The sequence below is a fragment of the Equus przewalskii genome, chromosome 1 (genome assembly GCF_037783145.1).
Source record: "Equus przewalskii isolate Varuska chromosome 1, EquPr2, whole genome shotgun sequence".
NCBI classification, from domain to species: Eukaryota; Metazoa; Chordata; class Mammalia; order Perissodactyla; family Equidae; genus Equus; species Equus przewalskii.
The window spans coordinates 75,842,082-75,856,842 of record NC_091831.1 but is presented as its reverse complement, the minus strand read 5'-3'; the positions used below and the strand labels follow the sequence as shown (position 1 = coordinate 75,856,842).

The 14,761-nt window shown below is 45.2% G+C and overlaps 1 protein-coding gene across 2 annotated transcripts in view; it reads right to left on the bottom strand.

The window, feature by feature from the left end:
• Positions 1-3,001: 3,001 nt before the first annotated feature.
• Positions 3,002-14,761, bottom strand: part of NID1 (nidogen 1) — a 77,524-nt gene continuing 65,764 nt past the window's right edge. For both annotated transcript variants that reach the window (XM_070614577.1, XM_008515030.2), the window contains 6 exons: positions 13,256-13,382; positions 9,396-9,567; positions 8,269-8,426; positions 6,886-7,009; positions 6,056-6,168; positions 3,002-5,073 (listed from right to left, as the gene is read on the bottom strand). In XM_070614577.1, the coding sequence (XP_070470678.1) occupies positions 4,952-5,073; positions 6,056-6,168; positions 6,886-7,009; positions 8,269-8,426; positions 9,396-9,567; positions 13,256-13,382 (816 nt within the window). In that variant the 3' untranslated portion in view covers positions 3,002-4,951. The remainder of the gene's footprint in view (positions 5,074-6,055; positions 6,169-6,885; positions 7,010-8,268; positions 8,427-9,395; positions 9,568-13,255; positions 13,383-14,761) is intronic.

Sequence of the window (14,761 nt, the reverse complement as noted above, 5' to 3'; positions counted from 1 at the left end):
CTGAGCTAACATCTGTTGCCAATCTTCTTTTTTTTTCTTTCTTCTTCTTCTCCCCAAAGCTCCCGCCAGTACATAACTGTATATTCTAGTTGTAGGTCGTTCTGGTTGTGCTATTTTAACTTTTTTTTCTTTGAGGAAGATTAGCCCTGGGCTAACATCTGCTGCCAGTCCTCCTCTTTTCGCTGAGGAAGACTGGCCCTGAGCAAACATCCGTGCCCATCTTCCTCTACTTTATATGTGGGATGCCTACCACAGCATGGCTTGCCAAGCAGTGCCGTGTCTGCACCAGGGATCTGAACTGGTGAACCCTGGGACGCCGAAGCAGAATGTGCAAACTTAACCGCTGTGCCACCAGGCCAGCCCCCTATTTTAACTATTTTTAAGTGTACAATTCAGTGGCATTAAGTAGATTCGTAATGTTGTGCAACCATCACCACTATTTATATCCAAAACTTTTTCATTACCCTAAACAAAAACTCTGAAACTGTTAACTAATAATTCCCCATTTCCCCTGCCCTGGTCCCTGGTAACCTCTAACCCACTTTCAGTCTCTATAAATTTGCTTATTCTAGGTACCTCATATAAGTGGAATCATATAATATTTGTTCCTTTGTCTCTGGCTTATTTCACTTAGCATAATGTCTTCAAAGTTTATCCACATTGTAGCATATGTCAGAATGTCATTCTTTTTTATGGCTGAATAATAGTCCATCGTGTGTGTGTACCACATTTTGCTCATCCTTCCATCTGTTAATGGAAAATTTGGGTTGTTTTAACCTTTTGGCTATTATGAACAATGCTGCCAGGACCACTGGTGTACAGGTATCTGTTTGAGCCCCTGCTTTCAATTCCTTTGGGTATATTATGCCTAGGAGTTGAATTGCTGGATCATATGGTAATTCTATATTTAACTTTTTGAGGAACCACAAAACTGACTTTCATGGTGGCTGTCCCATCTTACACTCCCACCAGCAATGCATAAGTGTTCCAATTCTCCACATCCTCCTCAACACTTGTTATTTTCTGGGTTTTATCTTTTTTTTTTTTTTTAAAGATTTTATTTTTTCCTTTTTCTCCCCAAAGCCCCCCGGTAGATAGTTGTGTATTCTTCGTTGTGGGTTCCTCTAGTTGTGGCATGTGGGACGCTGCCTCAGCGTGGTCTGACAAGCAGTGCCATGTCCGCGCCCAGGATTCGAACCGACGAAACACTGGGCCGCCTGCAGCGGAGCGCGCGAACTTAACCACTCGGCCACGGGGCCAGCCCCTGGGTTTTATCTTTTTGATAGCCATCCTAATGGGTATGAAGTGACATCTAACTGTGGTTTTGATTTGCCTTTCCCTAATGATTAATGATCTTGAGCATCTTTTCATGTGCTTATTGGCCATTTGTATATATATCTTTTTTGCAGAAATCAAAATCCTTTTTTCAAATCCTTTATTCAAATCCTTTGCTCACTTCAGAATTGGGTTGTTTTTGTTATTGTTATTGTTAAATTGTAGTTCTTTATATATTCTGGATATTAACCCTTATCAGATACAAGATTTGCAAATATTTTCTCCCTTCCCATGGATTGGTTATCTTTTCATTCTCTTGATAGTGTCCTGTGGTGCACAAAAGTTTTTAATTCTGATGAAGACCAATTTGTCTATTTTTTTCTTTTGTTGCTGTGCACTTAGTATCATACGCAAGAAATCATTGCCAAATTCATTGGCATGAAGATTTTTTCCTATGTGCTGCCCCCCAACGATTAAAAGCAGCAATCAGCAATCAGAACCCACAAGACTGATTTTTGGAGAAGAAGGTCCTTACTGCCCAGCCTAGCTCCAGCAAGCCACACTAGGAACATGGGGGGCTGTCCTGATAGCTGACTGCATGGGGCTGGGGTCTCATAGCCACTCCCAAGGGAAAGCTGCAATTGACCGAAACTTACCAACCTCTACATTCAGCTCTCTCCCCGGTGCTCCAAGTGTCTACTAGACCTGGAGATCCAAAATGGCTTATTCAGACAGCTGCTGCCAGTTCAGTCACTGGTTTGATGGAGGGATAGATCCCTGGAGCATCCTACGTATGCCATCATCATCCCTGATATCAGCTTTAGGTAACTAAGTTTTAACCAAAACGCTGTAAGTTTTAGCCCTAATACAAGTTGTCCCCTTCAAGAAATTCACACTGGCAGGCTGTAACTGATTCCACTGATGGTGCCACTTCAAAGGAGGCCCTTATCACCAATTCCCTTCTCTACAACTGCAGCTCTGGGCACCTCATTCCTGCAACTCCTGAGCCCCCTTTACTCTGTCCAAGTCAGAGGCCCTTTCTCGTCCCGCCCAGGGGCCAGCATGGGTGGCACTGCCCACTGGCGGCAGCTTAGGACAGACCAGGGATCTCACTCCACGGCCAGTGTCAGGGACGTGTCTTTGTTCTTTCTAAAGGTGAGGAGGGGAAATAAACATAGCTCATCTTCAGAACTGAATCAGGAAACTCTCTCTATTGCCTGCAGCTAAGACACGTTTTTCTAAAAAATGAAAACAATGTCCAAAAGGGTGGTTTGGGGCCTCTGATAGCATTAATTTTTAAATCAATTGCAAGCCCCTAAGTCTTTCATGGACTCACTTGGGAAACAAACCACCCCTCCTTGTAATGCTGGGGGTTCCACAGATTCTTTTTTTTAATAAAGATCGGCACCTGACCTTACAACTGTTGCCAATCTTTTTTTTTTTCCTGCTTTATCTCCCCAAATTCCCCCGGTACATAGTTGTATATCTTAGTTGCAGGTCCTTTTAGTTGTGGCATGTGGCACGTCGCCTCAATGTGGCCTGACGAGTGGTGCCATGTCCAGGCCCAGGATCCGAACCGGCAAAACCCTGGGCCACCGCAGCAGAGCACGCAAACTTAACCACTCGGCCAGGGGGCCAGCCCCTGCAGATTCTTAAATGGCTATCTTTCCATTGTGAGTCAGCCTCCCGACAGTAACTCTTTTCATTCAAACAAGATAGAGGAAGATTTTCTTAACGAACAAAAAAATTTTTATTTTCTGTTCTAATATTTATACAGCTGTAAACTCAAGGAATCACCCAATACTTGTATAAATCTGGGAGAACAGTTAATAAGCACCTTCAGTGGTTTCCACAGTTTAAGGATTTACCATTTAAAAAATTTTAGAATGAATCTAGTAAAATGAATAAAGTAGTTATAAAAATTATACAAAACATGACAAATATTTGATATAAAAGGCTTGATATGGAATGATAAATATAAAAAGAAAGTGAAATTGACTTATGGGGTTGGGCTATATAAAAGACCCATGTGTTCCCCAAACCTTGTGTTCTTGGGGCTATATTTGCCTCTCAAAACAAACTCTAATTATTCAAGGAAAAGCTCTCTCCCGATTCAGGTTCCAGTGGGCTGGAGGGCTAAGTGTACTGAGGCTTGCAGGGGAGGGATCTCTCCCCTAAGGAGAAAGTCAGACAAATTCTTCCATGTCCTCAAGTATAACGGTTCTTTAGCAACATGGGCCATTTTCTCTTTGGAGTTATTTAAAAGTTTTTCTTATTGCTACTGTTAACCCTCCTCTAGCCTCTCTTCTTGGGTTTTCCATTCCTGCTCTTGATTAATCTCTTCGTGATGCTTTTCATTGACTCTTCTCTACCTTCTTACCCCAGTCTTCACTCACTCAAAATCCTTGTGCTCAGCTTTCAATCCAAAATTTCTATGTGTTAGGACTCCGGGAAGCAGTTGGTAAAAAGATAATACTAGCTATTCATATGGTCAGGAGATGTTTTCTAAACAAATGGTAGAAACATAAACATGAAATGTGGCCAATGGTCCCTTTAATCACACCAGTGAGCACACAAGGGTCTGGATCACGAGTGTAAGTCTTCAATTTGGCCCTCCTGGATTGTGTCTTCGGATGAGAATATAGCCAGCAAGGGCCACGGATAGAGGGAGAAACAAAGGAGAGGCAAGCTCATGGTTGACTGTAGACTGGCTCTCATGAGTGATCGCCAGAGGTGAGGGACTAGACGGGGGTCATCACTGGTACCATTCCCTGCCTGTGTCTCAGACGGGTCTTCATGAGGAGGCTGGACATGGGTGCCAGCAGTGGGGCCATGCTGCCCAGGAGACCAGATGCTGGGATCCAGGTGCTTTGGGGAAGAGGAATAACTTGGTAATCTTTGGCATAATTTAAGGCACATCAAAAGAATCCCTACCCTCAAACATCTGACTCTACACCTTGAGAGTCCTACCACTGGATACTCCTTCGATTGAAGCCTTTGACTACCAAAGGCTACAGCTGAAATGCCAATAAATCATTTGGGAGGGGCTACTCATTCTCATCTACCACACACCCATATGCCCCTAGGACGGGATGGATTGTGATCAAAAGGCAAGGCGCGCTTACTATAATGGGGACCTCGAGCAGGATGCAGGTGGTATGGAACTTGGGGGTAAAGAGCTACGGAAATCAGAGCACCAAGAGAAAAAGTGTGGGAGGGCTAACTCCCTCCTTCACTCACAGCCTTGCCTGGGTGGCCCTGGCTGGTGCGTTGAGCAGCTGACAGGACGGTAGCTCAGAGTGAGGCTGAGCTCATAAGGCCACAGAAGGGGGCAACTCAGGCCTGGGGGGGTTCTGCTCACCACTGGGGTGCTAAGGTTGGGGAAAGGTTCCAGAGCTCTGGGATGGGGCATATAACCCTCACTCGGGCTCTATAAGCTTATCTGAGAGCTGGGGTCAAGGGAGTTTTCTGTCTTTGTGTATGGGTAGAGACTCCCATTCCAGAAGCCCAGGGCATATGTTCTGGGGAACAGTGAGGGGAACGTTGTCGGGGCTCAAGCTGGGTTGACCAGGGCCTGGTGGCCACTCAGCCACCAGGTCAGACCGTTTTCAGTCTGGACCCTTTCAAGTAGGTGTTGCTGTGAAATACTTGGAGAGGGAACAAGGCACTTTTGTCTTCACTTCCGCTCGATACAGTCAACTCCCAGGGTGTTGTCAGGGCAACGGCAGGTCCTGCTTCCTGGGGTGGCCAAGCAGAGGTGGGTGCAGCCACCATTGTTCACTGAGCAGTAGTTGTGACCTGGAAAAGGCAGAAATCAGCTCAACAGCCATCTAAGTGTGTGGCCTCTGTATTAGCCCCCTTTTTGGTTTCTGTGAGGCCAGGCTTGTGAGGGCTCCAGGGGAGCAGGGAAGGCTGTACTAGGCACTCAGCTAAGCTTATCTACTGGCTGTTTCCTCGTCATTAAGGATTTGCCAGGTGGACAAAAACACTGATTTGGGGGCTATGCAGATTTACCACAAACACGACTAAACAGATCACAGGGAGGGCTGTCCAGCTCTGCTTCTAACAGCGAGGTGGAATTTTAAAGCACAAAGTACTCTCTATTTAGCTTGCCCACCTGGCTTCACACTTGACTTGGGGAGGAGGGAAGCCAAGAAGGGGAGCAGGTGGGAGGAGCGGTCTTGGAGAGGGAGCACACCACAGACTCCAGAGGCAGCTGCCCAGCTTCCCTCCGGCTCTGCCCCCACCAGCTGTATGACTTTGGGCAAGTGGCTTCAGTTTCCTTATTTATAAAATGAGCATAATAATGGCACCTACCTCCTAGGGTTGCCATGAGGATTAAATGAACTAACGAATACAAAGCTCTTAGTTAGTTAGCATAGGAGTTACCAGCTCACAGTAAGCACCCCATCCATGTTTGCAATTACTATTATTATTAATTATTGTTGTTGCTGTTAGGCCAAATGGATGGACTTTTAAAGTAGCAGAGATCCTGACACTGATGTCCCTATTTGGAACCTGAAGACCACATTCTTCTGGAATCAGCCCAAGAGTCAATCCTTTTCCTCTCTCATCCACCCACTTTCCACTTCATTCCCTAATGTCTTCTATTGAGTTATCTGGCTCGCCCACTAAATAATGAACACCCTGATGGAAGGGACTGTGTCTCACCTGCCATGTGATCAGCACTACTACAGGCTGTGGAGGTAGCAGCCTGGGTGTGGGCTCCGAGCCCCAGGGTGCCCTCAGCCCCTACCCAGGAAGAGCCTGGGTGAGTTACCTTGGGGACACTGAGACAGCGCGGTGGTGACGCCATACAGCCGGGTCTGCTTTTGGGGGTGGAAGGTATCCGTCTCTTTGGAAATAGCGAGATCTACAGCAACCACAGAATTCCTACAAAGCACCAAGGGGCAGAAGGTAAAAACACGTGTGATGCTTGGACTTTTCTCCCCAGGGCAGCCTCCTTTGTGGTTTTGGGGATAAACTGGAGGCCCTAAACAGATACACTGGCCTTGCTTCCTAGACACCCCTCCTGCCTCCCGGGCTGGATCAAGCCTGCATTTCTCTGGCTTCTTAAAAAAGGACAAAGATCAGCTAGCTCTCCCTGCCGGCTCGAAATTCCAAGCTGGGAAACCTGCCTTCTATACAGATGCCCCTGGCCACAGCTCTTGCTCGGTTTAACCACCCCCCGCCCCCCACCAGCCTGCACCTTTTGCAAGAAGGGGTGGGCAAGAAGGGGCTGTGGGAATATTGCAGTTTAAGAAATATAATGAAGTAGGGGCATGGAGAAGGCATGGAGCACACAGCCAAATGGCCCTGGGCCAGCTCCTGGGCGAAGAACAGATATGCTCAGGAAGTCCAACTTCACAGACTTGAAGCTGCCCATCTGGAAGCATCCAGATGATAGACGGCACCTCTGCTCCCCTGGGGGCCCTGCCCTCCCTCTCCTTCACCCTTGTCTCCCGTCTCCTGACAACCAGCAGGGTGAGGCAGACGGGGCATCTCTGGAGGTTGGAAGGTCAAGCCAAGAGGCCAGATGGGAAGGGCTCGGCCTCCAGAGACAGGGCGGCAGGGCGGGCCCCGGCCCCCACACTGCAGCAGCGAACGTACGTCTTCCAGTCTGTGTAATACAGATTCTTCCCATAGCTCGTAACAGCAAAAGGATACTGGAGCCCTTCAAGAACCTTGCGTCTGCTGGGCTGACTGGGACTCAGGCATTCCGCCCGATTGGTGCCTATGTGGAGAGAAAACAAGTCACTCATTGTTCATACAAGAAATGGCCCCTTTGTATCAAAAAACAAGAGTGACGAGGACGAGAATGAGAGAAATTCAGCGTTACAATGACAGATCCTAGAGAACACATGAGACTTGCTCTTCAAAATCCAAAAGTTGTCTCCTCATCCTCTCTTGCCCCTGTCACTGGTCACAGTCACCTCGGTTCAGGCACACACACCTGATTGTGAAGGGGAGGCGTGAACTAAGGCAGAGGAACCTCACGTCGCTTCACCCATTCCCGGGCCAGCGGGGGACTTAGTAGGAACTGCGTCGTCTTCCAGCTCTTGCTCAAGTCCCCGTTCCCTGAAGCTCCAGACCCTCCCTCCCAGAATTGAGAGCCCTTAAGAAGTGCTAAACTGCACCCCTGGTCTAGCAGCTGTGCACAGCCTCGCATCAATGCCTGCACTATGACTACCGTAAGACCTGTGTTTTCATTTAACTGTGCGCGCTCTACTCCTTGTCCTCCCCAAGGGTGAGATGCAGTCCCTGCATCCTGCAAGGGACCTGACAGTGACTGGAACAGAGCAGGTACTCAATAGAGACTTGACGGATGTGTGACGTTCCTCCGCGACTGAGCATCCTGCCCACATTCCTGGCCAAGGGATACCCCAAATCTGCCAGGGCAAGGGCACACATCAGGACTGCATTACTTTATCTTCTTTTGCTTCAAGTCCTGCTAAGCCCTAGGGGATAAGCGGGAGCTGCAGGAATGTAAGCCATGAATTGCTTAATAGGGTATCAGGATGAGGACAGGCTCTAGGGGTCAGCAAACTTTGCCTTAAAGGGTCAGATAGCAATTATTTTAGGTTTTGTGAGCCAAAAGACAAAATCAAGGACATTATGTAGGCATTAATACTACCTTTTAAAATGTGATATTTAAAAATGTAAAAGCCGTATATAGCTGCTGGGTTATACCAAAACCGACTGGGCAGCTTGGATGTGGCCCACGGGCTGTTGTCTGCTGACCCCTGACTTAGAAGATTGAGAACTCTCCCTGGACAGCATCAAGCCTACAGAAACAATACATTTCAGAGCAAAAATATGCAGCTATTTTTGTACAAGGAAGAAAAACAGTTGTCTTATGCCCTCTTCCCCGTAACAGATACGCCAGACATATAGGTTGGCGTAGCTCACAGTGGGTAACAATAATTGTTTGGTAAAAAAAAAAAAAAAAGCACTGCTCCAACCCCAGGAGTCAGGCCCGGGGCTCTGCGTCACCTGCATCCACCCAGCAGAGCTGAGACGAGTAGGCGTCAAAGGTCAGCCCGTTGGGCAAGCCCAGGTCATCCTGTACAAGAATCCTCCGGTTTGTGCCGTCCATGTAGGAAGTTTCAATTTTGGGGCTATCTCTGTTCCAATCTGTCCAATAAAGGTTCCTGGAGGAGGAAAAGGAAGGAAAAGAAGAAGAGAAATGATGAAGATGCATGAGAAAAAGTTCATTAAAAAAACACTTAAAAGAACCTGCAATGAAGACGTTAGCAGACACCGAAACAGAATGCTTAAAAAGGATCCGGAGGTGATAAGACACATTTTCCTTTACTAAGACACTTGAGTTTGGTTCTTCATTTGAATTTGTTTGTTCTGTTACTAATGAATTCACTCCCTTTAAACATAACTGACATATGATGTCTCCCCAAAGCTGTTAAAAAACCAAACAAAACAGAACAACACAACTGATATAAACACATGGGAACTCCCATATGCTGTCACCATACAGGGAGGCACAGCAGACCCAGGGGCTGAGGCACAGAAGGGGATGCTGGCAGAGGTGGTGGTCACAGTGCCTGCCCTCAGGGAGGTGGCCAAGTGGCCACAGAACAAGGGATGTGGTCTCAAAGGGAAGGAATCCAAGTGTCAAGGAGCCAAGGGCCTGGTGTGTACGATTTAGAGCTTGCAGTAAGGGAAAGAGAGAGAAAGCGTTGATGTGCTGACAAAACCCACAGGAAGGGGTCTCCAAGGTGTTCACACTGGGTTGGCCCCGAGGAAGAGTCCCAGGGGTACATTTGTGCTACTCTGATGATCTTCCAGGGTTGATACAACTTGGGTGTTGATTTCCATTCAACCCAATGGAAATACCCAATTTCTGAGCTGTCAACTAACAAAGTCTCTTGGTAAAAGATCTGAAAGTGGACCACGGCATGGACCAAGTCCATGATCACAGGGTATTATAATAAATGTTCTGGCATTTCACTGTGGATATCTATAAGCCACCAGCTGTAGATTCATTTATCCTGGACTCACTCATTTCAGGAGAGCAATGCCGGAGTTAGAACCTAACATTTGAGACTATCCAAACGGGCAGATGCAAACAGAGAAGATGCACACACAGATTTACACAAAGATACCCTCTCACGGAATCCGTTACGATGCCTCTGGGATTCACCAAATCAGTCTCAAACAGCACCCGGCGCTGGGTGCCATCCAGCTTTGCAACTTCTATTCGATCCAGGTAAGAATCTGTCCAGAAGATGTTGCGGCCAAGATGGTCAAGGGCAATGCCTTCTGGGCTTCCAAGATCTAGAAGCAAACACAGAACACTTCCATTTTTCAAGCAGGCAAGACTAGGTTTTTCTGATTACTTAGTGCTACTTCACATGGAGCCCAATCCTTGCACTTTGAGAAAACAAATGGGAATGTGAAATGCTTGTTGTCTATAAGAAAAGCAACACTCAAAGTGACAAATTAACCATCACCACTCATTCACTTGGTGGGCATCCACCTGTTCACCACATTGGGAACCAGGCCCATAACGGGGCCTAAGCTGTGGCCCCGCCTTCAACGAGTCCACAGCCAACCACAGTTCAGACTGAGTTCTGGGTTCTGTGGGAGCCTGGAGACGGGACACTGGACTCAGCCTGGGCAGACCAGGGAAGGATTCCTGGGGGAGGTGATACCTCGTGCAAGTGACTCCTGATGGACCAAGCAGAGTGTGTCAGGCAAAGATCGGATGAGAGTTTTCCAGGCAGTGAAACAAGCACATACGTATAAAGGAGGAGTGAACATGGCTTGAAGTGAACTGTATGTAATTCTGTATGGCTGGAGACCACGAAGGTGGGGGAGTGGCCAGAGATGAAGCTAGGATGCCCGTGTTAATGAGCTTTGAGTTTATCCCACAGGCAAAGAGGAGGCATAGGAAGATCTTAAGACAGGAAATGGAACAAATAGATTTACCCTATTTATTAATTATTGGGGAAAAAAGGTCATTTCAGAGAAATAATATATGCAAGAAATCATAGCTGTTATAACTTTTATACAAGTATTAAGTGTACAAAGAAAGGGTGTCAGTGATCACAAATAACACTCCCAGAAGTCTTTACTGGTTATAAGTAACTGATTGTCAAGCCAGGAGGGGTTGCCACAGGGTAAGCTGACTATGGTATGAACCTTCAGGGCCCAACTAACCTAGTGAGAAGTTCGAGATTGCAATGGTTTCTTGACTATAAATAAAATCAAATTAAAAATTAAAACCCCACCAGGGTTTTACTCTTGTCACTTGGGATTCTTTCCTCTCCACTGATTAGAGAACTGAAGGCCATTTAGCATGGCTGGAAGTGTAACTGGAAGGGGAGGAGGCTGAGGAGGAAGCTGCCCTGCCTGGGGGATCTGGGAAGGAGGAAATCATCCCAACACGTATACACAAGCAATTCAGGCCCTCAGCCTCCTTTCGCTATACTCCTAATACATCGTCACTGTGGATGCTGGAAATGTCAAAGTCCCCCCCGAAAGGACCCCCACGAGACGAAGCTTATTAAGGATTAGGAACAGCAGTTGAACAAAGTCCTTATTATTCAAACCAAAGTAGAGATTTATAAAGTATTAAAATATTTCCCATGTCCCTCGAGGTGAAGAGATGGCAAGACTGGCCTCCGAAGGCCCCTTCCAACTTTCTGACAAAGCCAGAATAAATCCGGCCGGCGTCTGTTTGGACACACACGGAAGAGGGGAGGAAGGGCTGTTCAGTGAGTCTCTTTACAAGACCCCAGGGGAACCCTGGAAGGAACTCCACGTCATGCTGTCTCCTGACAAATAGCCCTGGTCCCGACTTCAAACCCCAGAGCAACCAAACTTCTCCCCCAACCAGGAAAACGCTTCTCTGCGGGTGACGGGACCAAAGGAAGGGCCTGGGGAACTTCATCCTTTCCTGCACAGTCGGGGCAAGACGGGAAGATGGCAGGCACTATAGCCCATCCTGCTTATGTCGAAAGGCAATGGATTATGACGCTTTAAATTAAAGACACTTGGTTAGGACTTTAACTCAAGGAAAGAAAGAGAAGCCCAGGATTCAGACTGTACGAAACAAGGAAGAAAAGAAAAAGACGAGATAACTACTGCCGTTTTCTCTCACTAAGGGTGTCCCAACCTGTACCCTGATGAAGACTTAAGTGGAAGTTTCTTTCTCTCTTTTTAAATAAAAAAATTGACTCCCAGGGCTGACCCAGTGGCATAGTGGTTAAGTTCATGTACTCTGCTTCAGCAGCCCAGGGTTCAATCCCAGGCATGGACCTACACATCACTCATCAAGCCATGCTGTGATGGCATCTTACATACAAAAAATAGAGGAAGACTGACATGATGTTAGCTCAGGGCCAATCTTCCTCACCAAAAAAAAAAAAAAAAAGATTCCCAGTGATCTTTCTTCTACAAAGATCACATTCTGGTTTAATTCTGTGTTTTCACAGCAGGCTTTTGCCTGGAATGTTTCTTACTGTGCTTAAAGCTTTCTTGGATGGTTATCAGTGCCAAAAGCAACAGGAAATAGCAAACAGTGACCTACTCCCCTCTTCCACTGGATTTTGAAGTCAAATCATAGATAATAGCAACAACACTTTTAACAGAGAGAGAGAGGATGCGAAAAGATATTTTCAAACTTCTGTTCATTAAACCAAACCATGAGAACTAGCAGACATTATTTAAATAGCACACTGGCTTCTGGAAAAGGATTTGGGGTCTATGTCCAAAAGCAGACATATTTAACTCAACCTCAGTTTAATTCTTGCTGCATCATCCCTTGTGAAGGAGCCAAGGAAGGAAAAAAATGCCCCAGGGGCTGCTCCACAGGCACAGGGACCCTTTCAAAACATCACTTGTTAGGGAAACATTAAATTGGAAACTAGAAAAGCTACATTCAGCCCCAAGTGAAAAGAAACACCAAACAAGGCTCCTATATTTTAAAGATGAATCTTTGATTTGAGTATTTTGCAGAGGAAGCAAGATGATTTTACACAATAAATGTCATTGGCATGACAATATCTTTTGACTGAAAATATTTGCAAGTCAGCTGATGAGTCACTGAATAAGCAACATGTAATATTCGACCTTTTCTGTGCGAGGAATTTTCACAGGCCCTTGGATTTTGGTTGTAATGGTCTTTAATCTTGATCAAACGTAACCACATAAAACAGTCTTGACTTGTTGAATGCAGGCATTAAAATAACGTGGAGAGTCCTTGACTTAAATTGGCATCCAAAAATTAAGGAACTGAGGCTAAATGTTGAGGGGTAGGCTGTGCCAAAGTATCACGCACTTTGTCATCCGTAATGCAAGAAAATACTGAGAAATGTCTGTGAAAGTTCATCCTGATTTTCCGTGCTCCTCTGGCACAGGCAGTCTGAGCAAGTGCCAGTGGGGGTGAGGTAGAAAAGAGGAGACCCCTCCCACCACGATGTTACAGGTTGAAGTGACAACCCTTTAACTTGAAAGCTGTCTTGGGCATGGACTCAACTCTCAGGGACAATATTTGCCAATATGCTTGTGACCCTCCCAACTTTAGACTCACCTGCCGGTTGCCTTTGGGAAGACCCTAATGGAGCACACCGTGGGGCAGACACTCTGAGGGTCAATTCTAGGCTCAGCAGCCGGAGGGACAAATGTGTATCCAGACTGGATGGTTGAGTCTGGCTTTTACTGTTCATTAAAACCGACCACATAAGCTGTTAGAGAAAGGCATGGGCGCCTAACTCGTTTTAATTTTATCCTTCTTAAGCTAGCAACAATTCCCAGCTGGAGTGTTCATGATTTAATGATGAGTCCTAGGAAGACTCTTCAGAGAAGGTGGGAAAGGGCAGTGTCGGAGGCTGAGGACCAGCCTCTCTCAAATCACCACATCCTGTAAGCAACCATACACTCCGCTCCTTGGCTCTTCCCCAAGAGCCACTTGGCTGCTAGAAGCAAAATCAAAAAGGAAGAATGATATTGGCTTGCCCACCTTGTCGAATGATGGTGGTCGGCTCTCCACCATGCAGACTGGCTCTCCCAATGGACGGCTCACTGATGTCGGTCCAGTAAACCATCTTGTCCACACAGTCGAAGGCCAGTCCAATGATGACTTTATCCTGAAAGTTCAGACCAGTGGTGAGAGTGGTCCACCCACTAGCATCTGAGTAACTGACGATAGTGGACTCTTTCATGCGCTTACAGCCATTTGGATACCTTTTGTTATGAGGTGCCTTCAAGTCTTTTGTTCATTTTAAAATGTTTATAGTTGAGTTGTAGGAGGTTTTATATATTTCAGATAAAAATCTTTCGTCATATACGTATACATAGATATGTGTCTGTGGGTCTGTACGTTTATGTATATTTCCTCTCAGCGTGTAGCTTGCTTTTTCATTTCCTTCATGATGTTTTTGAAGAGCAAAAGTTTTTAATTTTTATTAAGCCCAATTTATTAGTTTTCCTCTTATGGCTAATCCTTTTTGCATATTGTCTAAGAAATCTTTGTCTACCTGAAGATCATAAAAAAAGAAATAAAAGACATAAATATTGGAAAGAATGAGATAAAATCACTCTATTCTAAGACAATATGATTGTTTATGTAGAAAATCCTGGGGAATCTATAAAACTATTATAACTAATAATTGAATCTAGCAAGGTTGCAGCATACAAGGTCAATATGAGATTGCATTTCGACATACTGGCAAAAAATAAAAAATTAAAACAATAAAGTTTATAATAGCATCAAAAACAAAGTATTTAAAGTAAATATTTTTAAATGTGCAAGATTCTACACTGCATACTGCAAAACATTGCAGAGTGAAATTAAAGAAGACCCAAATAAATGAAGAGATAAATTAGTTTAATAGATTGTAAGATTTAATATTGCTAAGATATTAATTCTCCCTGAATAGAGTTAAAGATTCAATGTCATCTATATAAAAATCCCAGCAGGCTTTTTTGGGGTTTTTTTTTGGCAGACACTTACAAGATTACTGTAAAATGTATGTGGAAGTGCAAATTGAGGCTCTGGGGACCATAGAAGTAGAGGACCAGGATGGTCTTTCACTGGGAAAATCAGGCTATCAGCAGACACTTCCCCCTCAAGAAGTCACAAAAGGACACAGAGATCCTTACCTCACACCATAGGCAAAAATTAACTCAAAATGAATCAAAGATCTAAATGTAAGAGCTAAAACTAAAAAACTCTTAGAAGAAAACATAGGGGAAGCCTGATAACATCAGATTTGGCAATGATTTCTTGGACATGACATCAAAAGCAAAAATAGATAAATTTGACTTTATCAAAATCAAAAACTTTTGTGCATAAAAGGACACAATCAACAGAGTGAAAGGCAACCCATGGAAGGGTAAAAAATATTTTGAAATCATCTATTTGATACGGGGTTAATATCCAGAATATATAAAGAACCCCTACAACTCAATAACAAGAACGAAAAACAATCTAATTGCAGAATGGGCAAAGGATATGAATAGACAT